This window comes from Sinohyriopsis cumingii, chromosome 12, assembly GCF_028554795.1.
Source record: "Sinohyriopsis cumingii isolate HCF-2022 chromosome 12, ASM2855479v2, whole genome shotgun sequence".
Lineage (NCBI taxonomy): Eukaryota > Metazoa > Mollusca > Bivalvia > Unionida > Unionidae > Sinohyriopsis > Sinohyriopsis cumingii.
The window spans coordinates 72760345-72780383 of NC_142972.1; the positions used below are offsets into that span (position 1 = coordinate 72760345).

Genomic DNA, 20039 nt, shown 5'->3' on the forward strand with positions numbered 1-20039 from the left:
GATGGGCATTTGAGTCCCTGTTCATTAGAAAGTGTAGATGTAGTTTACACTGTACGTTCAGTCAATTATTTTAAATTTGGGAGTAACTATGAAATAAGTGCAATGGTACGTTGGAGACATTATAGAATCTCCTGACTAAACAAAGAATTTTCCTAAAGTGTATTCTTACGACCATACGTGTACATTCTCTGCTCATTTCTGGTTTTTCATGTTCCTAAGTGTATTGCTCATTTTGCATTTTATTTTGATATGATTTAGTGGACCAAGATAAAGAATGCATCGTAATACAATCACAACACTGGATTTATTCTCTTTAACACTTTCAATGAAGAATTTTAATTTTTCTCGGTGTTAATGTACACATGTTGTTTATATTTCATTGGAATTAAATAATTCGGAAAACATGTGGTTTATGTAACTAATACGTTGGTAACTATTGCTACACCAATAAGTATTTATATGGCAACGACCGTTGCCGTTATCGGTAACAATCAGTTGATTATGCTTTTAGTATCTTACTTTAAATGATAAATGACATTTCATTATGTTTTTTTTTACTCTGTGCAGACTACATTTTGTTACTATTAACATCTAGTGTTATTTCTTGCTTTTTAAGGAAGGATTTACCTCAGAAAGATTTTCTGGCATGTTGAATTAATTCATCTTTCTTGAAAAGGTCTAATTGTTCCTAGGTAGGATTTGAAAGACATATTTTCATTTTTGATGAAATTTGTGAAAAGGCTTGCCGGTTTCACTAAACATTTCCACAACTGGGGGAATTCAAATTTCAAAAGACAAAGTTTTCCTAAATATTCTGGCTAAAATTCAAAATAATCCTGAGGACGAGCACCCAATTTGTCTTATGTTACGTGTTTAGGCTCGAATAAACAGCAACACAAGAAAGATTGAAAACAACAAGCTTTGAGAAATGCAGCAAATAATTTAGTTCCCTGGTAAAATACTGTAAAAAGTGAAAGAATAAGAACTTACGTTTTAAGAATCAATTCCAGAAATAATCCAAGATTAATCCACGAATAAAATTTTAAAAGTCCTATTAATGAAATGTTCTAATGAATTCAAGTTCGAGTCCCGTCAAAGAATCTAAGATGGAATGCATTGGCGTATACTGTATCCTGTTCAATGTTGTTGTCTACAGTTCCTTGTAAAAACACAAGAAATAATCTTGTGTTTTAATTAATTAAAACACAATTTTGTCCTATAAGTTTGTATAAGCACACAACATATGTCAAGAGAAACGAATCAATCGTTTAGAATCCAAATAATTCGAATTAACGTTAAAATGTAATCATACAAATGACACAACAACAGAAACACATTTACGTCCCAGTGTTTAGAAGCCCGACTGAGAGATCACAAATGATCACTATTAAAACTAAGTAATGAGCATTTTCGGAAATGCCTAATTACGCAATAGTTGATCGCATAAAAAAATCACGTAGCCCCAGTATGACCTTGAAAAAAAATCATTTTACTCCGAGTTAAAATGTTGTTCATTTCACTAAAAGCTATTTACACGTCGAGGGTAACGTAACCAACACAGCATCGATCTCATCCTTATTATTCCCACAATAAAAATAAATAAAACAAAACTGTGCACACGTGACTGTTACTAATTTGAGTCAAGATCCGGATTCAGATCAGCCTTTTTTTGTTTACAAAAATGAAGTCAAGGTCAGACTATTTTCTGGAAAAAGAATCGATTTCCTAGTAAACAAAACAACATGAATTTGACATGTAATTAACGAAATTAAGGAAAAAATATTTGATAACTAACAAACAATTAAATCAGATATAAATTGTGTCAAATATGCAAAACACGATCAAATGTTTTCATGCCGGAAAATGAAACACCTGACAATCGTTTGGAAACTTCATAACCTATACAATTTGTATGTGCCTTAATTTTAGTTAACATATCGTGTCCACCCATTGTGTTCATTCAAATTGTCACTGAGTAGTGTTTGTCGGTTATATTTGTGTTCAATTCCTAAATGTATGCTTTCAATTCCTATATGTATGCATTACATTCTGCAGAATAGGAGTTATTGATATTTTGGCTTTAATGAATTTGTATCTCAATTTCAATGGCTATTGCTTCACTTATTAAATAAACACAAACGTTTTTGTTAATGGTAATTTATATTTGTTTTATATGAATAACGTTCAACATTAAAGTGTACATAAAGAAGTTATAATAAAAACTGACTATGCTATGTAGCGTACAAAAATCTTTACAAAACTCAACATCGGACGTTTTTGATGATATCCCTCCGATTAGATATTCAAAACTCTCACCCCCAACTGATCGACATTTAAAACGAAAACATAATATAGGTATTTGCTATCGAAGAATTACACTACTACTACTCTATTACATAAACAACAATAGTTAAAGCAAGATTTCTCCTAAAACTTTCTCCACTAAAATCAATTAAATGACGAAAACATATATTTCTTAGGAGTAAATGTTTCCTACCTCGATTATTGACCATTTATTTTACAAACTCATTACTTAATAATCATCAAATATGTAATGCCTATTGTTGGAGAGTATATATTTTTTTATTTCATTTAAATACATATTTTGAGCACAGTATTAATATGGTCTTCTTTAAAATCGTCCAATTCAGTTTCGACTTTATAAGTAATATTTGTCGTTCTTAAAGTCTTTTAACTGTCTATATGTATATTGTTTGTCGTACAGAAGTAACTCTTGCTGGTAAAGCATGCTCTGCATATAATTTCCTTTGACGTAGTTCAATTTGTACACAACTGGATTACATACAGTTACTTGCCTGATTTAAAACGTTTCCTTAGTAAAGTTCAAAAGATAGCACTTTTTTAAACTTGTTTGTATTTTGACATTTGAGCTTTTCACATATTTGAAATTAATGTGTGCCTTATGTATAACGTTTTAAATAGCCGTGAAGATATAACTATATATTTGAAATATTGTCTCATCAAATGCTTCTACCAGTGTCATTTTCTCTGCTCAATGGAAATACCTGCATAGTCTAGTCTTTAATTTATGGTCAACCGTTCACTACAATAAATCTTTATCTGACAGAAGGAAAAAACATTCAGTATTTTCCGACAATCCTTAACTTTCTGTAGCAGAATTATTATCCCCTCAGTCAACTACATATTTTGAGGTACAGCATTCACTCTTTCTATGTTAATATTCAACAAAAAGCATCCTATATGGCATCTACCCTCTTGTTTCCACATTTTCAGACCAAGAATATTTTGAGTGAATCTATCACAGATAGCTGTTTCTATCCGTCTATATTTCTTTAAATGGTGACTGGACAAGAACGCCTGCTTGTCACTGATCTTTAAACCTTAGCTTTGAAACATTTTGTTGTTGCGTATTTAATATCAAAGCCGATTGTTATATTATCAATTCATTGGAAACATTGTATTGTATTTGGGATTTTTAACATTTAAACTTGTGTGAGCATCTTAACTTGGATGACAGTAGTAAAGTTGATTTAATCTTATTTTTCGTCTTATTCATCTTGTTCAAAAAATGTCATCCACGTCGACATTTGCAACGTAATAAAAATATATATGGGACACGTAATATAACATATATATGGAACACGTAATATCATTTATTTGTATCAAGCAGGTGTTGAGAGAATGGAAATCGCAAAGTGTGTTATTATAACAAAGCATCGAATTTAACTCATACAATAAGTCAACTTCAGTGAATATATGCATATAATAAACATTTGGTACTAAACTCATATTACGGGACAAAAGCGAGTAATGTAACTTCTATGTAATTTTCATTAAAATCTGTGTGTTGTCATTATTATTCTCTTACTGTGGATTTAGAACATGTCAAAGCAATTGGATTTGGGCGCGACAATTAACCAAATTAAATATGCATGTAGCATATAATATACTTAAATAAATTTACAAAAACAGATAAGTTGTGTTTTTTGCAGAAAGTCAAACGAATATACTTTTTTCAGATAAAAAAATTGATCGAGGCGGTAGCAGTATCTGCCTCAAAAGAAGATCATATGAAGGGTCTTAGCAACATGATTTTTGTGTGCAACAAATGGGACATGGTTCCGATGGAGGACAGGGCAGCCGTGATGGAAGATACAAAAAGAAAAATAAGCAAATACTGCGGACAGTTGGACGAGTGGCAGATTATAGCATTTGATGGTAATCTGGTGAGAATTTGAATTTATGTCGTATTTATTATGCAAAGCAAAAGGCAAATCTTCACATTTTCTCCAATCCTTCATTTCCGATCTCCGTAGATAAATGTTTTGGTTTCAGATAGAACTAAAGAGAATTTAAATGCAACAAATCAAAGAGCATGATATAAATTTGAGCACGTTGAAAGGGTAATCTTAAGAAATTTTACCCTATTGAATGTAATGTTGACTTTCAAGAAGCTCATTTAATGATGCAATTGAATTTTTGGAATAAAGTCAAATTTTATGTCGACCTGTAATAGTCATAGAAACATATTCTGAAAAAAGAATCATTTTCCAGATATTCTACAATTTTTCAATTATTAAATTAGGTGTCTCTGTCTGTCTATCTATCCTGTCAATAGTTCCAAAGATATCTATAGTGACGACATCTTGATAGTATTGCGTTATTAAGGTATATTCAGCCCCACGTGTTAATTTTATATTCCAGTTAGAGTTCATAATGATATCCGTAATATGGAATTAACATTGTATCATATATCGCCCATAACGTCAAATTCTATTTAGACTTCATAGTGAAGATTAGTGTTATATTTCCATATATCCCCTTAGCAGATCGACCACTTCCAACATTGTCCCAGCAGTGATGAAGCTTAGGTCCCAAGAGTACATCCACATATTACCCCGTGTTCGAAAGAAAAATATCAGAATTTGCATAGACCGAGCTGAATATAATCAAGATTTATTTATAATTATTTATGTTAATAAATTCACACAGAACAAGAGCGCAAAAGAACATACGCAAAGTTTTCATAGCTACATCCTGTATTACATATACCCTCATATTCATATTTACTTCTTTTAGTTTTGACAATTCCTGGGGAAACATGAGATAATGTTTTCTCCAATACCATTTCGATTAAAAAAGGACATACAATGGGTTTGGGCGTTTAGGGACAAGTACATCTACTTTGTTGTTTAATTACTCGGTTCCATGAAGCGAAGAGATGTTCACAATAATATAAAACATTATCAACAATTAACTTTATTTTCAAACTTTAAAAGGGGCTACATCGGAAAGACACTACATTCACCAATTACATTGCACATCGATCAAATGTTGTATCTGATTTTGCTAAAGGTAAATATTCTATCGTTAGCATGATCTTCCGAGATCAAACTCAGTAGAATCTATGACAAATTCTTAATCTATCTGTGCTGTATTCAGTAGTAATGTGCTTTTAAATTATATATGAACTATACCTGGACTCATTTTCAATATTGTCTGTATTCACTAAGGTGTCATGGTTATATTGTTTTGAATGTAAATTTAGAATTCGCTTCAGTTCAGTATGGAGCTATCATTATACATTTATCGGAATTAATTCTTGTATTTCAATGTTATCACCATCTTTGCAAGCCAAGGTTTCGATAACCCTTTCTACACCTTGGCATATCGAGCAGATATTTCTGTGCTTCGGGTCCGTGCATTTCACTGGAGGCGCAGGCAAGCCACTGCATCCACCCACCATTTAGTTGTTCAAATTTGAACAATGTTCCTGTTTAGTCGAGACAATGGAGGAGAACACATTTCGAATGGACTGATAAATAAGCACTTTTCCAGTGCCGGTCAGTGTATGCACAAAGTACTTTTCACTCAAATGCAACTGCAATGGCTTCCCTCTGGTACATAGTCATATTTTCAATGTTAAACTTAGTCATTGTTAGGTCAATTGCCACCACCGTTTTCAGACGATGTACAATGCACCACGCAAAATTTTAGTTTGGAATTCCATGCTAAAGATGGCAACACATGAATTCCAAGAGAAGTCACTAAGACAAGGCACGGGCAGATCTGATCAATCCACCAAGGCGTAAATAGTGTTATTGGAACCTTGGCTAGCAAAGATGTTTTATAACAGACAAGTCCATCATAACAAATTCACCTCGGGAATCGTTTGATATGTCGTTTCCAAAAATTCCTAGATTTAAAAAAAAAATACATTTTAAACAAATTTGATTTTTCTTTTGCCATGCCATTTTTTTCCGAAAGCTCCGCTTCAATACATGTCTACATTAAAGTATCGGCAGTTCAAATTGTATCATATTTTGTTCTTTACGTTAGATATCCTTCACGTTTGGAGTTTGTATGTTACTAAAATAATAAATTTAAAACCTTTCAGGAGCTGAAACTCCTGGAATGGAAGGCCAATCCGACAGATGCTTTCAAAACATTGCTGAAAAGCCTGGAGACTCTGATGATCCGTACAATAGAAACACGACTGAGAGAGAAGTATAGGTGAGCAGATTACCGATTGTTATGTTTAGCATATTTAGCATGCTTTTTGGCTTCTTGCTGACGACAAGATCTCTGCAACTTCCAAATAACCACGGCAGGAAGGATTATGCAAGGTATTGAATCGATGACGATGATAAACATTATGACGATGTAATAAATTCTTTGCGATAATGATATTACAAAAGTTAACAACAATCATAACAATATTCTAAATAATGATAACTTTGATTATAATAACGCTATTGATTAAAACGAAGATAATAACCAAGTGATGATGATCAAGTGTAATACTAATTTAGTATTATTTTTGTTGTTATTCTTCTTATTATTGTCTCGATGTCGTTTTAGAACGGCTGGATATAAGTATAGCCTTTAAGGTGGTAATGACGGTGGCTTCAAAATGTAAGATCAAAGGTTCAAAGTTTAATAACGTTATAAAACTTCTAATCCCGTTACTTTATTCAACTGAAACCTTAGTATAGCATTACACTACGTCTGAAGTTTGCCACTGCCTCTTGTCATCATAACACCGCTGCATATATAATCTATGTTGGTGTTTGGACAGAGACTAGGAAATCCCAGTCAAGGGGTTACATTATTTGTCTCCCCATGAGGCTTGCCGATGGATGGGGGGATACATATAATGTAACCCCGTGACTCGTATGTGCTTCTCTCGGTCCAAACCCCAACGTAGATTCTTTATCTCACCCAATAATTTCCTTTAAAGTAAAATAGAACTTCTAACGTGTGCAATATAGTTCACGCTCCAATGTTTACATGCGGTACATTCGCAAAATAAGTTAATGGGGATTGTGGCGTGACCGTGTCATCCGAAGTACACAGTTTTCATGCGTAAGCCAAAAACAATAACAACATAAAACGTTACATAGTACTGAGGTATTTTCACATTTAATATATGGATTTTATATGAAATTAACAATAAATAATTAATATTTATTACAAGAAAATATTTCATTTTCATCAGTTCCAATGTAGAAAATTTTAATGTAAGTAATGAAAAGTAACTGAGCCTATACCTATGCTGTAGTGTATAGGCTATTATTATGACGAACACTTACATTAAGCATGAGTGTCCGAGCTTGGGTTATTCACGGGTTATTAGTGATCTGTGTCACTATCGTATATATCTCCTTTTCTTTGGAGGAGATGAAACTGTGACATACATTTGTTTTCCTTAATGTTGATTGTATAACTACCCCCGTGTATTAAAGACCCTCCAAATTCGGACTCTGGTGGATAAACATGTGCTAAACTTTCAAGTTCACGGATTCTTTGAAAATTTATTTTTCTGTCTTGGAAATATAGCAAGTGCTACCGTGAAATTTGCTTTTGGATTAATATGTTGACGGATAAATACTTCCTTCTGGCGGATAAGTGCATTATTGTGTCATTAATTATTACAGGCATATTTTTAAGTCAGCTGGGGCATAATGGAGATGCTTAGCAAAAATAGAATCAATCATGCTTGACATAACACATATTTCTGGCTGTCATTATGTTTTCTATAGTTGTTAAGATAGTTGGTAGGGTATGAAGTGTATAGGTCTATAGTCTATTTGCATGGATCAGTGTTTACTGTCATAGTTCATTTCACACAGCATTGAGACTTCTATCATATCTATAACAGTCATCTTTCAGGTCACAGTCATTAAATGTAGCTAACAATACCTAATTTGTTTCACACGAAGCATTTAAAACTAGTTACGTAGCTTTAACTACATTTAATGACGCTGAACTGAAATGTATTCAGCTAGGCCTGCATATATAATAAAAGTGATCGTATGCGTGTATGTCTTTGTCTCTCTCGAAATGTTTTTGTTTGCCGTGTTCTCAAAGAGAGATTTACCTTAAATTAATATGTTTTTGTTATCTATTTGTTGTTGTTGTTGTTTGATCTTAGAGCAACTACGTCAGGCACAGCAGAAGGCAAAATTTTCTTTATTATGCACATTTGGGAGGATAAATATTCACACAAAAATATCTAACAATTTGTATATTTAGCAGGATTATAATACGTGTTAAGTATTATATCTTGCTGTGGATATGCAGGCCTATGCACGTGTAAGAGTCCCTGTTGCAGTTGGTGTAGACATACTGGGAAGTCTTGAGTTACTGCGGTTGCTACCGCTCTTCTTTCTCTCACGTTTCTCTGCTGTCAACTGGCATCTCCTCGCACCAGCGACTGCTACGCCCTTGTTTAACGTCAGTCTTCAGGTTCCTTGGTCCTCGGCCATCACTTGGGTGAAATGTCACATGCCTTCATGTTCCTGTTGCACACATCCTTGAAACGGAGTGAGGGGCGGCCGTCTATTTTGGTATCAGTGGCAAGCTGTCCATATAGGATGTCCTTTGGAATCTTCCCATCCTCCATGCGGACGTGTCAAAGCCATCGAAGGCGGCGATTGCTCAGCAGGGAGTACATGCTGGGGGTAACTGCAAGCTACAGGATATCATTGTGTGGGACGCGGTCTTGCCAGCTGATTTTCAAAATGCGTTTTAGGCACCGTATATGGAAGGAGTGGAACAGGCGCTCTTGCTTCATGTATGTGCTCCAGGTCTCACTTCCATATTTAAGGTTGCTGCGAACGCAGGCCTGGTATACTTGGATCTTTGTGTGCTCTGTCAGCGCGTTTTTTCCCCCCACCCTTTTCGTTAGTTGTACCATGATGGTGTTTGACTTTACAAGTCTTCTGTTCAGCTCCACATCAAGCGAGTGAGTGTGGCTGACGGTTAACCCCAGGTAAGTAAAGTTGCTTACTGCTTCCAGGGTGACACCGTTAATTTTGATGGAAGTGGCAATGGTGGTATCTTGAGCACTGACTTTTGTTTTTCTCCAGGCTGATTGCCCAAACTGCTTGCAGGCATCAGTGAAAGGTCTCCAGTGTCTGAAGGGCGTTCTCAGTGTGGATCACAAGATCCGCGTCATCTGCAAAAAGCATAGACCTCACTTTGGTCTTCGAGCGCAGTCTTGCCAAGTTGATCAGCCTTCCGTCTGACATCGTGTGAAGATATACGCCATCAGCAGACGAGTCGAAGGCGAAGGACATGAGCAGGGAGAAGAAGATCCCGATAAGGGTTGGAGCCAGCACGCAGCCCTGCTTAACGCCGATGTTGATTGGGAAGGAAGCTGAGATGGATCCATCATATCGGCATGGAAAGAGATTATCGTGCTGCGGGATTTTGAGGGTGGGGGCAACCAATCTTACTGAGAAGTTCAAAAAGGCCCTTCCTGCTGACCAGATCAAAGGCCTTAGTAAGGTCGATGCACATCATGTAGAGTGGTTGACCTTGCTCTCTGCTCTTCTCTTGGAGTTGTCGTAGGGAGAAGATCATGTCTGTCGTCGACCTGCCTGCTCTGAAGCCGCACTGGGATTCTGGATGCACATGGTCCGCCAGCAGCTGCAACCTGTTGAGTATGATGTCGTCATACACTTTTCCAACGATGCTCAGGAGCGAGATCCCTCTGTAATTATTACAATCGCTGCGGTCGCCCTCGTTTTTGTAAACGGTCACAATCGTAGCGTTGCGCATGTCTTCTTCCTCCCAGCAGAGACAAAGTATCTCATGCAGCGGCTGAAGCAATGTTGGTTTCCCAAGTTTGATACCTTAGGGATGGATGCTGTCACTACCTGGTGGTTTACCGTTTAGGAAGGAGTCGATAGCTTCTTCCTCCCAGCAGAGACAAAGTATCTCATGCAGCGGCTGAAGCAATGTTGGTTTCCCAAGTTTGATACCTTAGGGATGGATGCTGTCACTACCTGGTGGTTTACCGTTTAGGAGGGAGTCGATAGCTTTGCTGGGCTCCTCTAATGTTGGCACTTTGTCGAGCTCCTTCATGGTGGACAGTTTTTTTATGCTTCTAAGTGCCGCATCGGTGACTGACGTTTATCGGGAATGTTGCTCTGAGTAGTCCTCCACCCATCTGGCCATCTGTTGTTCAACGTCAGTGATCTTCTCTCCAGTCAGAGATTTCACATGGGCGACCCCTTTCACTGTAGGGACTAGAACCTTCTTGATGCCACTGTACATAACTTGGATGTTTCCGGACTCGACACTGCGCTGGATTCCGTCACACAGTTGTTGCCAGTACTCGTTCTAGCACTGTCTAGCGATGCGTTGAATGCTGCTTCGGGCACTTCTGAGAGCAGCAAGCGTCCGTTCATTAGGGGATTTTTTGTAAGCTATGAAGGCTTTTCGTTTGTCTTCGATTATTGGTTAAATAATGCAGGCACATATTGTGAATTCCAAAGTGGAGACATGTACAATTTAAAGAAACGTTTCCTAGCTGCGAATTGATACACGCTAATCATACAAAACTTTGAGTAGGAAAAGAACAGCAACACTGCTAATAACAAATCACAGGAAAAGGCAACCGGTAATACAATAAAAGCGCCAGAGATGAAAATCCCACAGTAAAATGTGTGTGAAGCCAATGCAACAGTACATTAAAATATAACTTTCGAAGAGGCTCATAACCATTAAAGATAAGGGAATAATTTTTGTATGGCAAATGCTGTCCTCTGTACACAACAGCTATATAGATGTTACCTTTTTACATGCTATACTCTAAGTCCTGTTATAAAATTATTCCTGATGCACAGGAGAACATCTAATTTAGTGAATATGTTAGGGTCTTAAGCTAGTCTAACCTTCCGTCGTTTCTGTAACTGTTCACACTTGTTCCTAAGCAAGAATCCGTTCAGAGGTTTCAAGAAGGGTGAAGGGTTTCTCGAAGTCATTGGCTGTTTGTGTCCCAATCAAATATTCAGCTCAACTTACTCTTGTAGAGATGGCTTTTGTTAAAAATTACTTGTCAGTGTTCTCATTACAATGTACCTAATATGCACCACTCGTCTAAAAGCGTTCACAGGCAACGGTTGACACATAGCCAAATAGTACAACATTTTAACAATATGATTTGTGATTCTGGATGTTCTTTCGACGCATGTGTTAGTCGTTTTTGTGCATATTATTGAATCGTGTTAATTAATCATATTATCCTTAACACAATAGTTTATTACTATAGCTCTTATGAGTCAGCAATAATCTTATATAACACTAGTACTGCAACGTGCTGTGTGGAAGCAAGACCGTAAGGTTGAATTCATACATGTTTCGACTCCTCTACGATTGCCAGTATGATCAAAGTTTCTAATGTGAGTATACTAGTCATCTTGATTTGTAAATTCTGATTGAATCCATGCTGCGTAGAACCAGTATATTATTAATTTCATATAATTTTGCAAACAAATCGAGATACTTATATCTGTAGACATTTGTACTCAGATACCTTCATTCGATCCTCTTCAACGCCATTTTGTCACTTGTAAATGTATGCTCAATCAAATGCTTTGTCAGTTGATCAAATGTTTCTAAGAAGAGACACGTTGCAGTAAAGTCAAAACATAATTCAAGTTCACATTCTATCGAATTTATAATATTACAAATTAGGTATTTTTGCAATCTGAAAACATATTTTTTTAATAGTTCTGCAAGTAGAGGGAAATATATACAATGCTACGTGTTTCTTTTCTGCAGGAAGTTTGTTTTTACGCTAGCATAATGATATAGAATCGTATACAAATATCTTGTATTGCATTATCTCTTTCTCTCCCTGACACTCTCTGACATTATGTCGACACACTATTAACGACTCCGTATATTATGTTCTGCAATAATTTTGTTCTGACCGGAACAAACAAATATCTTTCCATGCCCTTGCACCCTGTGGTGAGATCTATTTTGAAAATATAAGTGACAAAATATTTTTGGGTTTTAGAAAGATCTATTTACCTTTCTTTGATGATGTTTTTTCTGATCATGGTAATTTTCCAAGAATGTTGATTTTGTTTTTCAAAAACATAGATTCGTTTTATTTTATTGAAATTGGTTGTATTTATGTAAGTTATAATCCCAGGCAACTGCTCTCATATAAATCTGAGCACTTCTCCACATGCATACTCGTATCTTAACTTCAAGGCCTACTGTTTAGAAAAATTACCAATAAAATCGTTCACAGAAAAATAAAAACGTCAATATTGTTAGTTTTTTGAACAATTGAAAATCGACATTTGAGACCTAAATAAAAACTCTTCTCATTTTGATTGAGCCATTGCAACTATTTGCCTGGACAAAATGCGTCTGATTTTATATTACTTTCCACGCGCCTTAATGAGACCTAAAGCGCTGACTACTTTTCTTAAAAATCCCACACATATTCTGTCTAGGTCGAGCCAGCACATATAATATATTGGCTTCTACTCATTTATAGTCTATTAATTTAGGACTTACCCGTTTAGGCAGTGTAAGTTGTATAAAATGATCTCGCGCCCCCCAGTAATTATCATTACGATGGGCAGGTGATTTGTGCACATATGCAATTGTAAATGTTTTGGTGTGAAGAATGAAAACTTAATTGTATAATTATATCTAAACAAGAACAACAGGTGGTATTAAAATATGTACATTATCTCATTAATACTCTACACTATTTGCACACCAAGATATGCTGCATACAATGTAATGAAAACAGTCAATCATGAATATGAATTTTACTTTCTTTTGATATGTCCTTTATAAGTACCTTTTGAAACAACTATATATATATATATATATATATATATATATATATATATATATATATATATATATATATATATATATATATATATGTGTGTGTGTGTGTGTGTGTGTGTGTGTGTATAATAGTGAAGTGATATTTCTATTTAACACAGTCATGTCTAATATCAGTTTTCTTTTGGTGAAAACTAGTTCAGAATAAAAAGTATCTAACGATGGTCTTTTCCCACTAAATGCATCCTTTCTGAATAACTGTTTAAATTGGTTTTGTCTAAGCTGAGGTAAAGTTGGTGTAAACCATTCGCTGGTGTACATAACCGGAGTGGATACATAGGGAAATTATATTTTGACAGGTAGAATTAATCATACAGCAATTTTGCATCTTTTACTGCAGTTTACTCTTGGACGTTTTCAAGAGCAATTGTTAAATATCTAAGCAAGCCTTGCCATAAAGTGGTACATTATGGTTGTCACTAATGACACTTTCTACTTGACCTCTAAAAGCATTTGTATTGCAGTTCATTCAAGGGTTTAGTAACACCAATGAGACGCAAAGTTGTTATGGATTTCAATATCTGGTGGCAGCTGATCCAACCCGCCGTCGACGGTAAATTCCGCTACTTCATCAGCGAGCCAGTCGTTTTGCGATAGTTCCTTTCAACTGGACAAAACAATCTTGAATGTCAACATTAGACTTTTAGGTATGCCAATAATGTCAAGATCGCATCGTCAACGCCAACATCCTTTATCGTAAACTCAGCTTTAGTGTCAAATCGGTTCAGATCCAATTCAGCACCGTGTCGTCGAGCTGACTATTGTCCGTAAATGTTTACTGACATTTATATATTTTTAACGTATATAAAATCAATAAGTGCCGGTTTTGTCTGTGAACGCTCCACTGCACACAACGCTTCAGCTGAAATATGTCCAAATATAAGTTTGATAAGGTAAATTTTAATAAAATAGTTTTCTTCTACCGTGTAACACTGGCTCCCCGGGATAAATAATTAGCAACTTCAACCAGGTTTCAAATCCATACTACTCAAAATACAAACTTCGTTCAAGTGTCACTATGTGCCCCAGTGAGTTTCTGATCCTGTTGAAGAATCCAGATTGATGATGCCACCTTCATCTGTGAGTGGATCCATCGACACATGTTCATCTCTCATAAAAACAGCACGAACATATTGATTGATTTTGCAATAGCAAATAATCCAGGACATGTCAATGTACGATCTTCAGAGACCAGGTAATCGAAGACCTCTAACCGAGGGTAGTTGATGACTCGTGCATGGAAATCGAAGGCCTCATCCTGTTTTATACACTGCCTTCCACAGCCACTTTTAAAAACTTTGATGATTATTACTAGTCTATGCTCTTAAAGTACATATTTGAAAAAAGTAATAGACAACAAAATTTGTACAATTTAAGAAATAATTTATTTCCCTAGAATACAAAGTAAAACTGAGACAAAAAGAACTTAACGGTCTTGCGAATTAAATCCCAAATGAATACAATAGTTACAGACACAAGTCCTAATATATAAATGTCCTGAATAAAACTCGTACAAGAATCGAAGACATCCAAAACTGAAGTCGATGATGTGTCTGCGGTAGCTATTGACGTGTTGATGTGTTAACTGTCCATATTAGAATCACGGAAATATAATTACAGGTTTGAATTCACTATCAATTTCAGTAAGTGTCTTATCCAAGAATTGTGTCAGGGCATTTCAATATTTCCATGACTTGAATTCAATAATTTGAAGAAAATAAAATTCAGCGAAAAACTCTTGGTCACAACATATGATACAAAACCAAAATGAATATTTACTCATTATTGTTTACCTTAATAATCCTGATATTAAACTCATAGACATACGGAGTACATTAGCTATGTATTAGCTGTTAACATTAAAAAGAAAATACTTTTTTTTCATAAAAATGTCAGTCAGGTCATGCAGAAACTAACTAAATTTTGGACAAGGTCAATCCATCATACAATGTTACATTACAATAGCTTGTAAGGATAAATTTACAAAATTTAAAAACTTAAAAATAAACAATTAAATTATATGTACATAACATGATACAGTTGAAACAGCCCCAACACTGTATATTTTGTTACTGCTGCAGCCGCTGATAATAACAATCCTGGAACAAGGAATGGAAATATTCCACCAGTCTTTTGTATTCGTGCAACTTCTTACTTTGAAAATTGTAGTATCTCTGAAGGATTTTGTGCTTGGCCGCAATAGCTGATCAAGCTGTGTACACGGGAATATTTCTAGATAATTTTGCTGGAGAAAGTTTCAGTGTGATCCACACTTGTTTTTGATTCCGTTTACTTTATTTTCGCATTATTATTTTTGTAACACCAGCCCTCAATTCGTGATAGGACTTTTTGTTTAAATACGTAACTGCTTTAATAATGCAAAGGAGAATATTTTACAAATTTCGAAAAGGTGCATCGATCAATTTCATTCGGCCACTGGTACCATCCAACACCAGTATCTTTAAAAAAGAATCACAGCATAGCATCCAAAACTACCACCAGCACTACAAATACGTGCATTAAAACTACATGAATAAGTAATCCAGTGAGAAGTAGTAAACCTGTTCAATGTAAGAGAGTCTTGATGGAAACTTGAGCTCACGTGTCATCGTTTTGATGTTGGTCGATGTACGACCACATATTGTAAAATGCACGTGCAATATGAGGAGTGGTTTCTGCATAGATAAGACAAATTTCTACAAAGGTTTGTTGGTGGCCGTTTAACTACAGAGAAACCTCAATAATATTTTGACAAATATCATCTTACCAAGTACCAGGTTATTATCTCGCGCTGTATGGTGAAACACCAAGAAACCACATGTGTTGGTGCAATAAGGTTGGATACTTATTTACCAAGGAAACTGTTCCGCATCTGTGGTCTGTGCGAGAACTGACAAAGTTGAAGTGGGTCAAGGCTGCACACACTATAACAAACGTGATTATGAATCCAGGGAAGGGGATAACAAGCATCCACAAAGGTAACGTTTCTAATACAATTGTGTCACCAGCATCGCATGTATCACACCAAATTGCAATGTTGGAGTTGTTCTTACAAAACAACTTGTCTATGTGTTTAGCTCCAAACATAAGCTTGCGAACATCTTTGCAAAATTTGACTGAGGGGAATTGGGAACGTAAATCTTAATGAAACACCAATGGTTTGCGATCAACGTTATTCAAAACCATATTTATTATTAGGATTCGAGAACTTGAAATAGTCTGGGTCTACGTTAGCATTGTATACATTATTTCGAGTTCGTATAAATACATTACCTCTTTTTTCTGCATGAGCTGTTGCATCTTTGACAAGCATCATTGGTGAACCAGCTGTTCCTGTCTACTATACGCTGTATCTGGAGAAACCTTATAATAGTTATTGTCACGTCAACATTATCCAAAACTGATTCGATTTATTTTTGATTGTTGAAATACCGTGCACTGTTCAACAACGCCATGATTCAGTTGTTGACAAATGCCAATACAATATTTGCACCGTAATAGTTATTGTTCTCGCTTAACATTACTACCTCAACTTTCAAGAAAGCTTCATTTGGATGAAAATCCCTACATGTTGCCATTACTTGCAATTCTATTTTTAGATCAATGCAATGTCGGCCTGGATACGGGTAATGCTATTAATATCGCTTGCTTCCATCCATAACACATGTGCTTCAATATCAAATTCTTGGCAAGTCCACTCATTAAAAGCAAAATTATACTGACATAAACAATGGAACCAAAACAGACATTATCCAAAATATATTACAGTCAGTGTGGATACTGGAGAGGTGAAGCCGTGGAATAATCAGCCAGTGTAGTGAAGGTCGCTGATGGGATTGTCCGAACATACTTAGAGAAAAAAAGATGTGGCAACTATTTTGACAAGGAAACAATATTTCACGTGTATCGTTGATTGTCCAAACACGAAATGATGTCCGTCGTACTGATTTGTATTGTATTCAAAATGACAGTGACCGTGCTTGACAATGCCAATAACGCATATACATGTATGTGCTAACTATTGTCGTTATGGCCAGCATATAGAAAGAAGCGGAGTCGATGACATTTAAATATTCTTCAAGTGCCGCAGATGCACTCGAGCGCCTTGATGAACGTGGACCGTTGATATGGCCACGAATGTTGGGCTCATGGTCATTACGTACACAAGTCGTTTCGGACCCAGCCGAAATTGGTTGTTTCGTACCCAAGGTGCTTGTCGTTTCGCACCAATTAATTTACATGGTCAAATATATAGTATTATCATATTTACAGCTCCCTCTCTAGGCCCTAATATGTTTCCTAACTTAAAAATTGCATGAGCAAAGCATATCCGGGTAGGAAAATTGACCAAGCAAATAAATACAGTATTTGTATTGTTTTCACTGTACAATAGCATATATGTACAAAACGGATTTTAAAAAAATTCACATTGCCAGTAAAAAATAAGAAAAAAAACGTTGGGCAGGTTTAAATAACTGAATACATCCATTATTTTTGTATTGTTCCAATTGAGAAATACTTGTTATAATTCTTGGCATTATTTAGTAATGACTAACGCGACTGAAAAATTAAAAATTGTATCCTCTCAAAACAACTATACATTTTGCGATCTTTTAATAATGGGGCTGAAAGCAGATGAAACATTGTTGCTTGTGTATGTTTCTCTTCTCCAAGGCCCAATACTGGTGTTAATTTCAATGTTTGTAGCCTGCTTTTAAAGGTGTTGAACGTGGTATATTATACAGGCCGCCAAGCCATTTCTGGGAGACTTCCGGCAGCATTAGCATAATTGTGCACAGTTTTGGAGAGAGAGAGAGAGAGAGAGAGAGAGAGAGAGAGAGAATTCACTTGGCATTGCATTTTACATATATTAATTCGTTGTTTTAAAACAGATTTAATTATTTAAATAATCGAAGATATGTATGACGGCTTTGATTCTGTCAGTATTGAAATGTATTTTAATACAGCACCCTGTGTAAGACGGCATTTTTTTTTCCTGGATAGAATAGCAATAATTACAATCCAATGAAATACTGAAGGAGATGTCTCAGTAAGACGAAATAATAGTTCGAAACGGTTTCTTAAAGAACAAAAAACTTACAACATTATTCCGAAATGTACATTCCAGAGTTTTATTACATACATGTATATCAAACACAATTATAATATGCATTTATGTTTTCAGATTTGAAAATCATTGTATAATAATGCAATCAAATTGCTATATGCTGCTGCAACGTTTCAGTGATTTTGTGGAGGAGATAAAGCCGTTCTGCTACTCTTCCCACACCGAGAGTATTCTCGCCTGCATTTTTTGATATTTCTTTTTCTGGTATCTTCACGGCTTTTTTCTGATACCAACCGGAAGTGGATGCATTATTGCCCAGTCCTAAATCTGATACGCATCTTGATACATTCTGTAACTAATGGGGTCAACGATGTTATACCCTCCAACGTTTGGGTTGTTTTCAAGAGCATATATGTGACACTACATTGAAATTATGAAACAAAGTGATTGTTCGACAACGAGAAGATGGTCAGTGCCATTGAGCAATTCCAGTGCGATTTAAATTTTGGAAAAGAATGCATCACAACCCATGTCCGATGAATAGAAGTAATGTGCAGGATCGACCTTGTACACTTGCATGGCAGAACCACGAACTTTCTCAATCAGAATAGCGAGCAATATCACATCAGTGCGCATATACAGATTGTTATAGTCACATAGGTTTTTGAACTCGAATGCTGACACAACTTTCGTTGCATGTTCGTAGTCATTTTCTGAAATATAGTCACGTAACAACGATGACGAAAACACTTTGATTGTTGGCAACTGAGTTTCAGCAAATTTGTTCAAATCGTTCATACATTTATTCGTCAGGAAGTCAATATTGGTTGGACAGCATCGACAATTGATTTTGAAATTTTCCGCCGACAGCTTGCTTGTTAACCTCTCCAAAGACAATTCATAAACTATTGTTTCGATAAACTGCATTTAACCCATCCGAAATTTCAAATACTTTCCCATGTCATTGAGAATTACGCCTATTTGCGAGTTTGATTCATTTGCTTCTGCTTGCAGTATTAAGTGATCATCATAACCACGCAGGTTATGAAGCGATATATTTATTTTGGTTTCGTTCAGGTACATTATACATTAAATGTGCTGTGTACCGTACATGTGTACCTACCACTACTATGACAGTGATCACGGACTTTGGAAACGGGATTTTTAATCACATTTTTGGACTGGCTTGAAGCATTTTGCTCTTACGTGAAAGCGTTAAAGTTTTTTTTTTTCATAAATCCTGCACTGAATGGCTGCGAAAGAATCACGAATATTATCACTTGTTATAATTATGGGTGCTGTTATCCTTGTACTTAATATGTTGGTTAAGTTGCCGAGGAAGATTCGTTATCCATATATAGCGCAATGTCGATTCTGATTCTTTCATTTCACTCAGCAACAAATCAATCTGGGCCTGTCCATTCTGTCCATGGTGTCAGCGGATAACGGCCTTTGTCATAAGTGAACACATTAACAGCGATACTGATGTTAAATGATTCAACTTTGTTCAGTGTGGGTCCAGAGACAATTTAATTTAAAACTATGTTTTCAATGTTTTGTACGTTTATTACTGACTTTGGCGGTACACATTTCGGTCTCGCTATCTAACTGGATGAGACTGGAAACGGCTGACACAGTGAGAGATGTAAACATCGTTCGAGATTTCATCCTTATCTTGCGATGGAGAGTATTTCTCCAGCATTGCAAAAACCTTTCCAGTGCCTCTGCTAATTTCATCATTGATGGCGCTGTTGACTTTGCGGTTCAGGATTGCAAGAGCTAAGGACCATGTCAGCTTATTTCAACAATAATATTTGTCAAT

At 35.7% G+C, this 20039-nt stretch overlaps 1 protein-coding gene across 3 annotated transcripts in view; it reads left to right on the plus strand.

Annotated features, from left to right (window-relative positions):
- The window catches only part of LOC149786738 (uncharacterized), a 103702-nt gene that overhangs the window by 62729 nt on the left and 20934 nt on the right, over nt 1–20039 (plus strand). For all 3 annotated transcript variants that reach the window (XM_089978249.1, XM_089978250.1, XM_089978251.1), the window contains 2 exons: nt 4002–4208; nt 6380–6495. In XM_089978249.1, coding sequence (XP_089834375.1) covers nt 4002–4208; nt 6380–6495 — 323 coding nt within the window. The remainder of the gene's footprint in view (nt 1–4001; nt 4209–6379; nt 6496–20039) is intronic.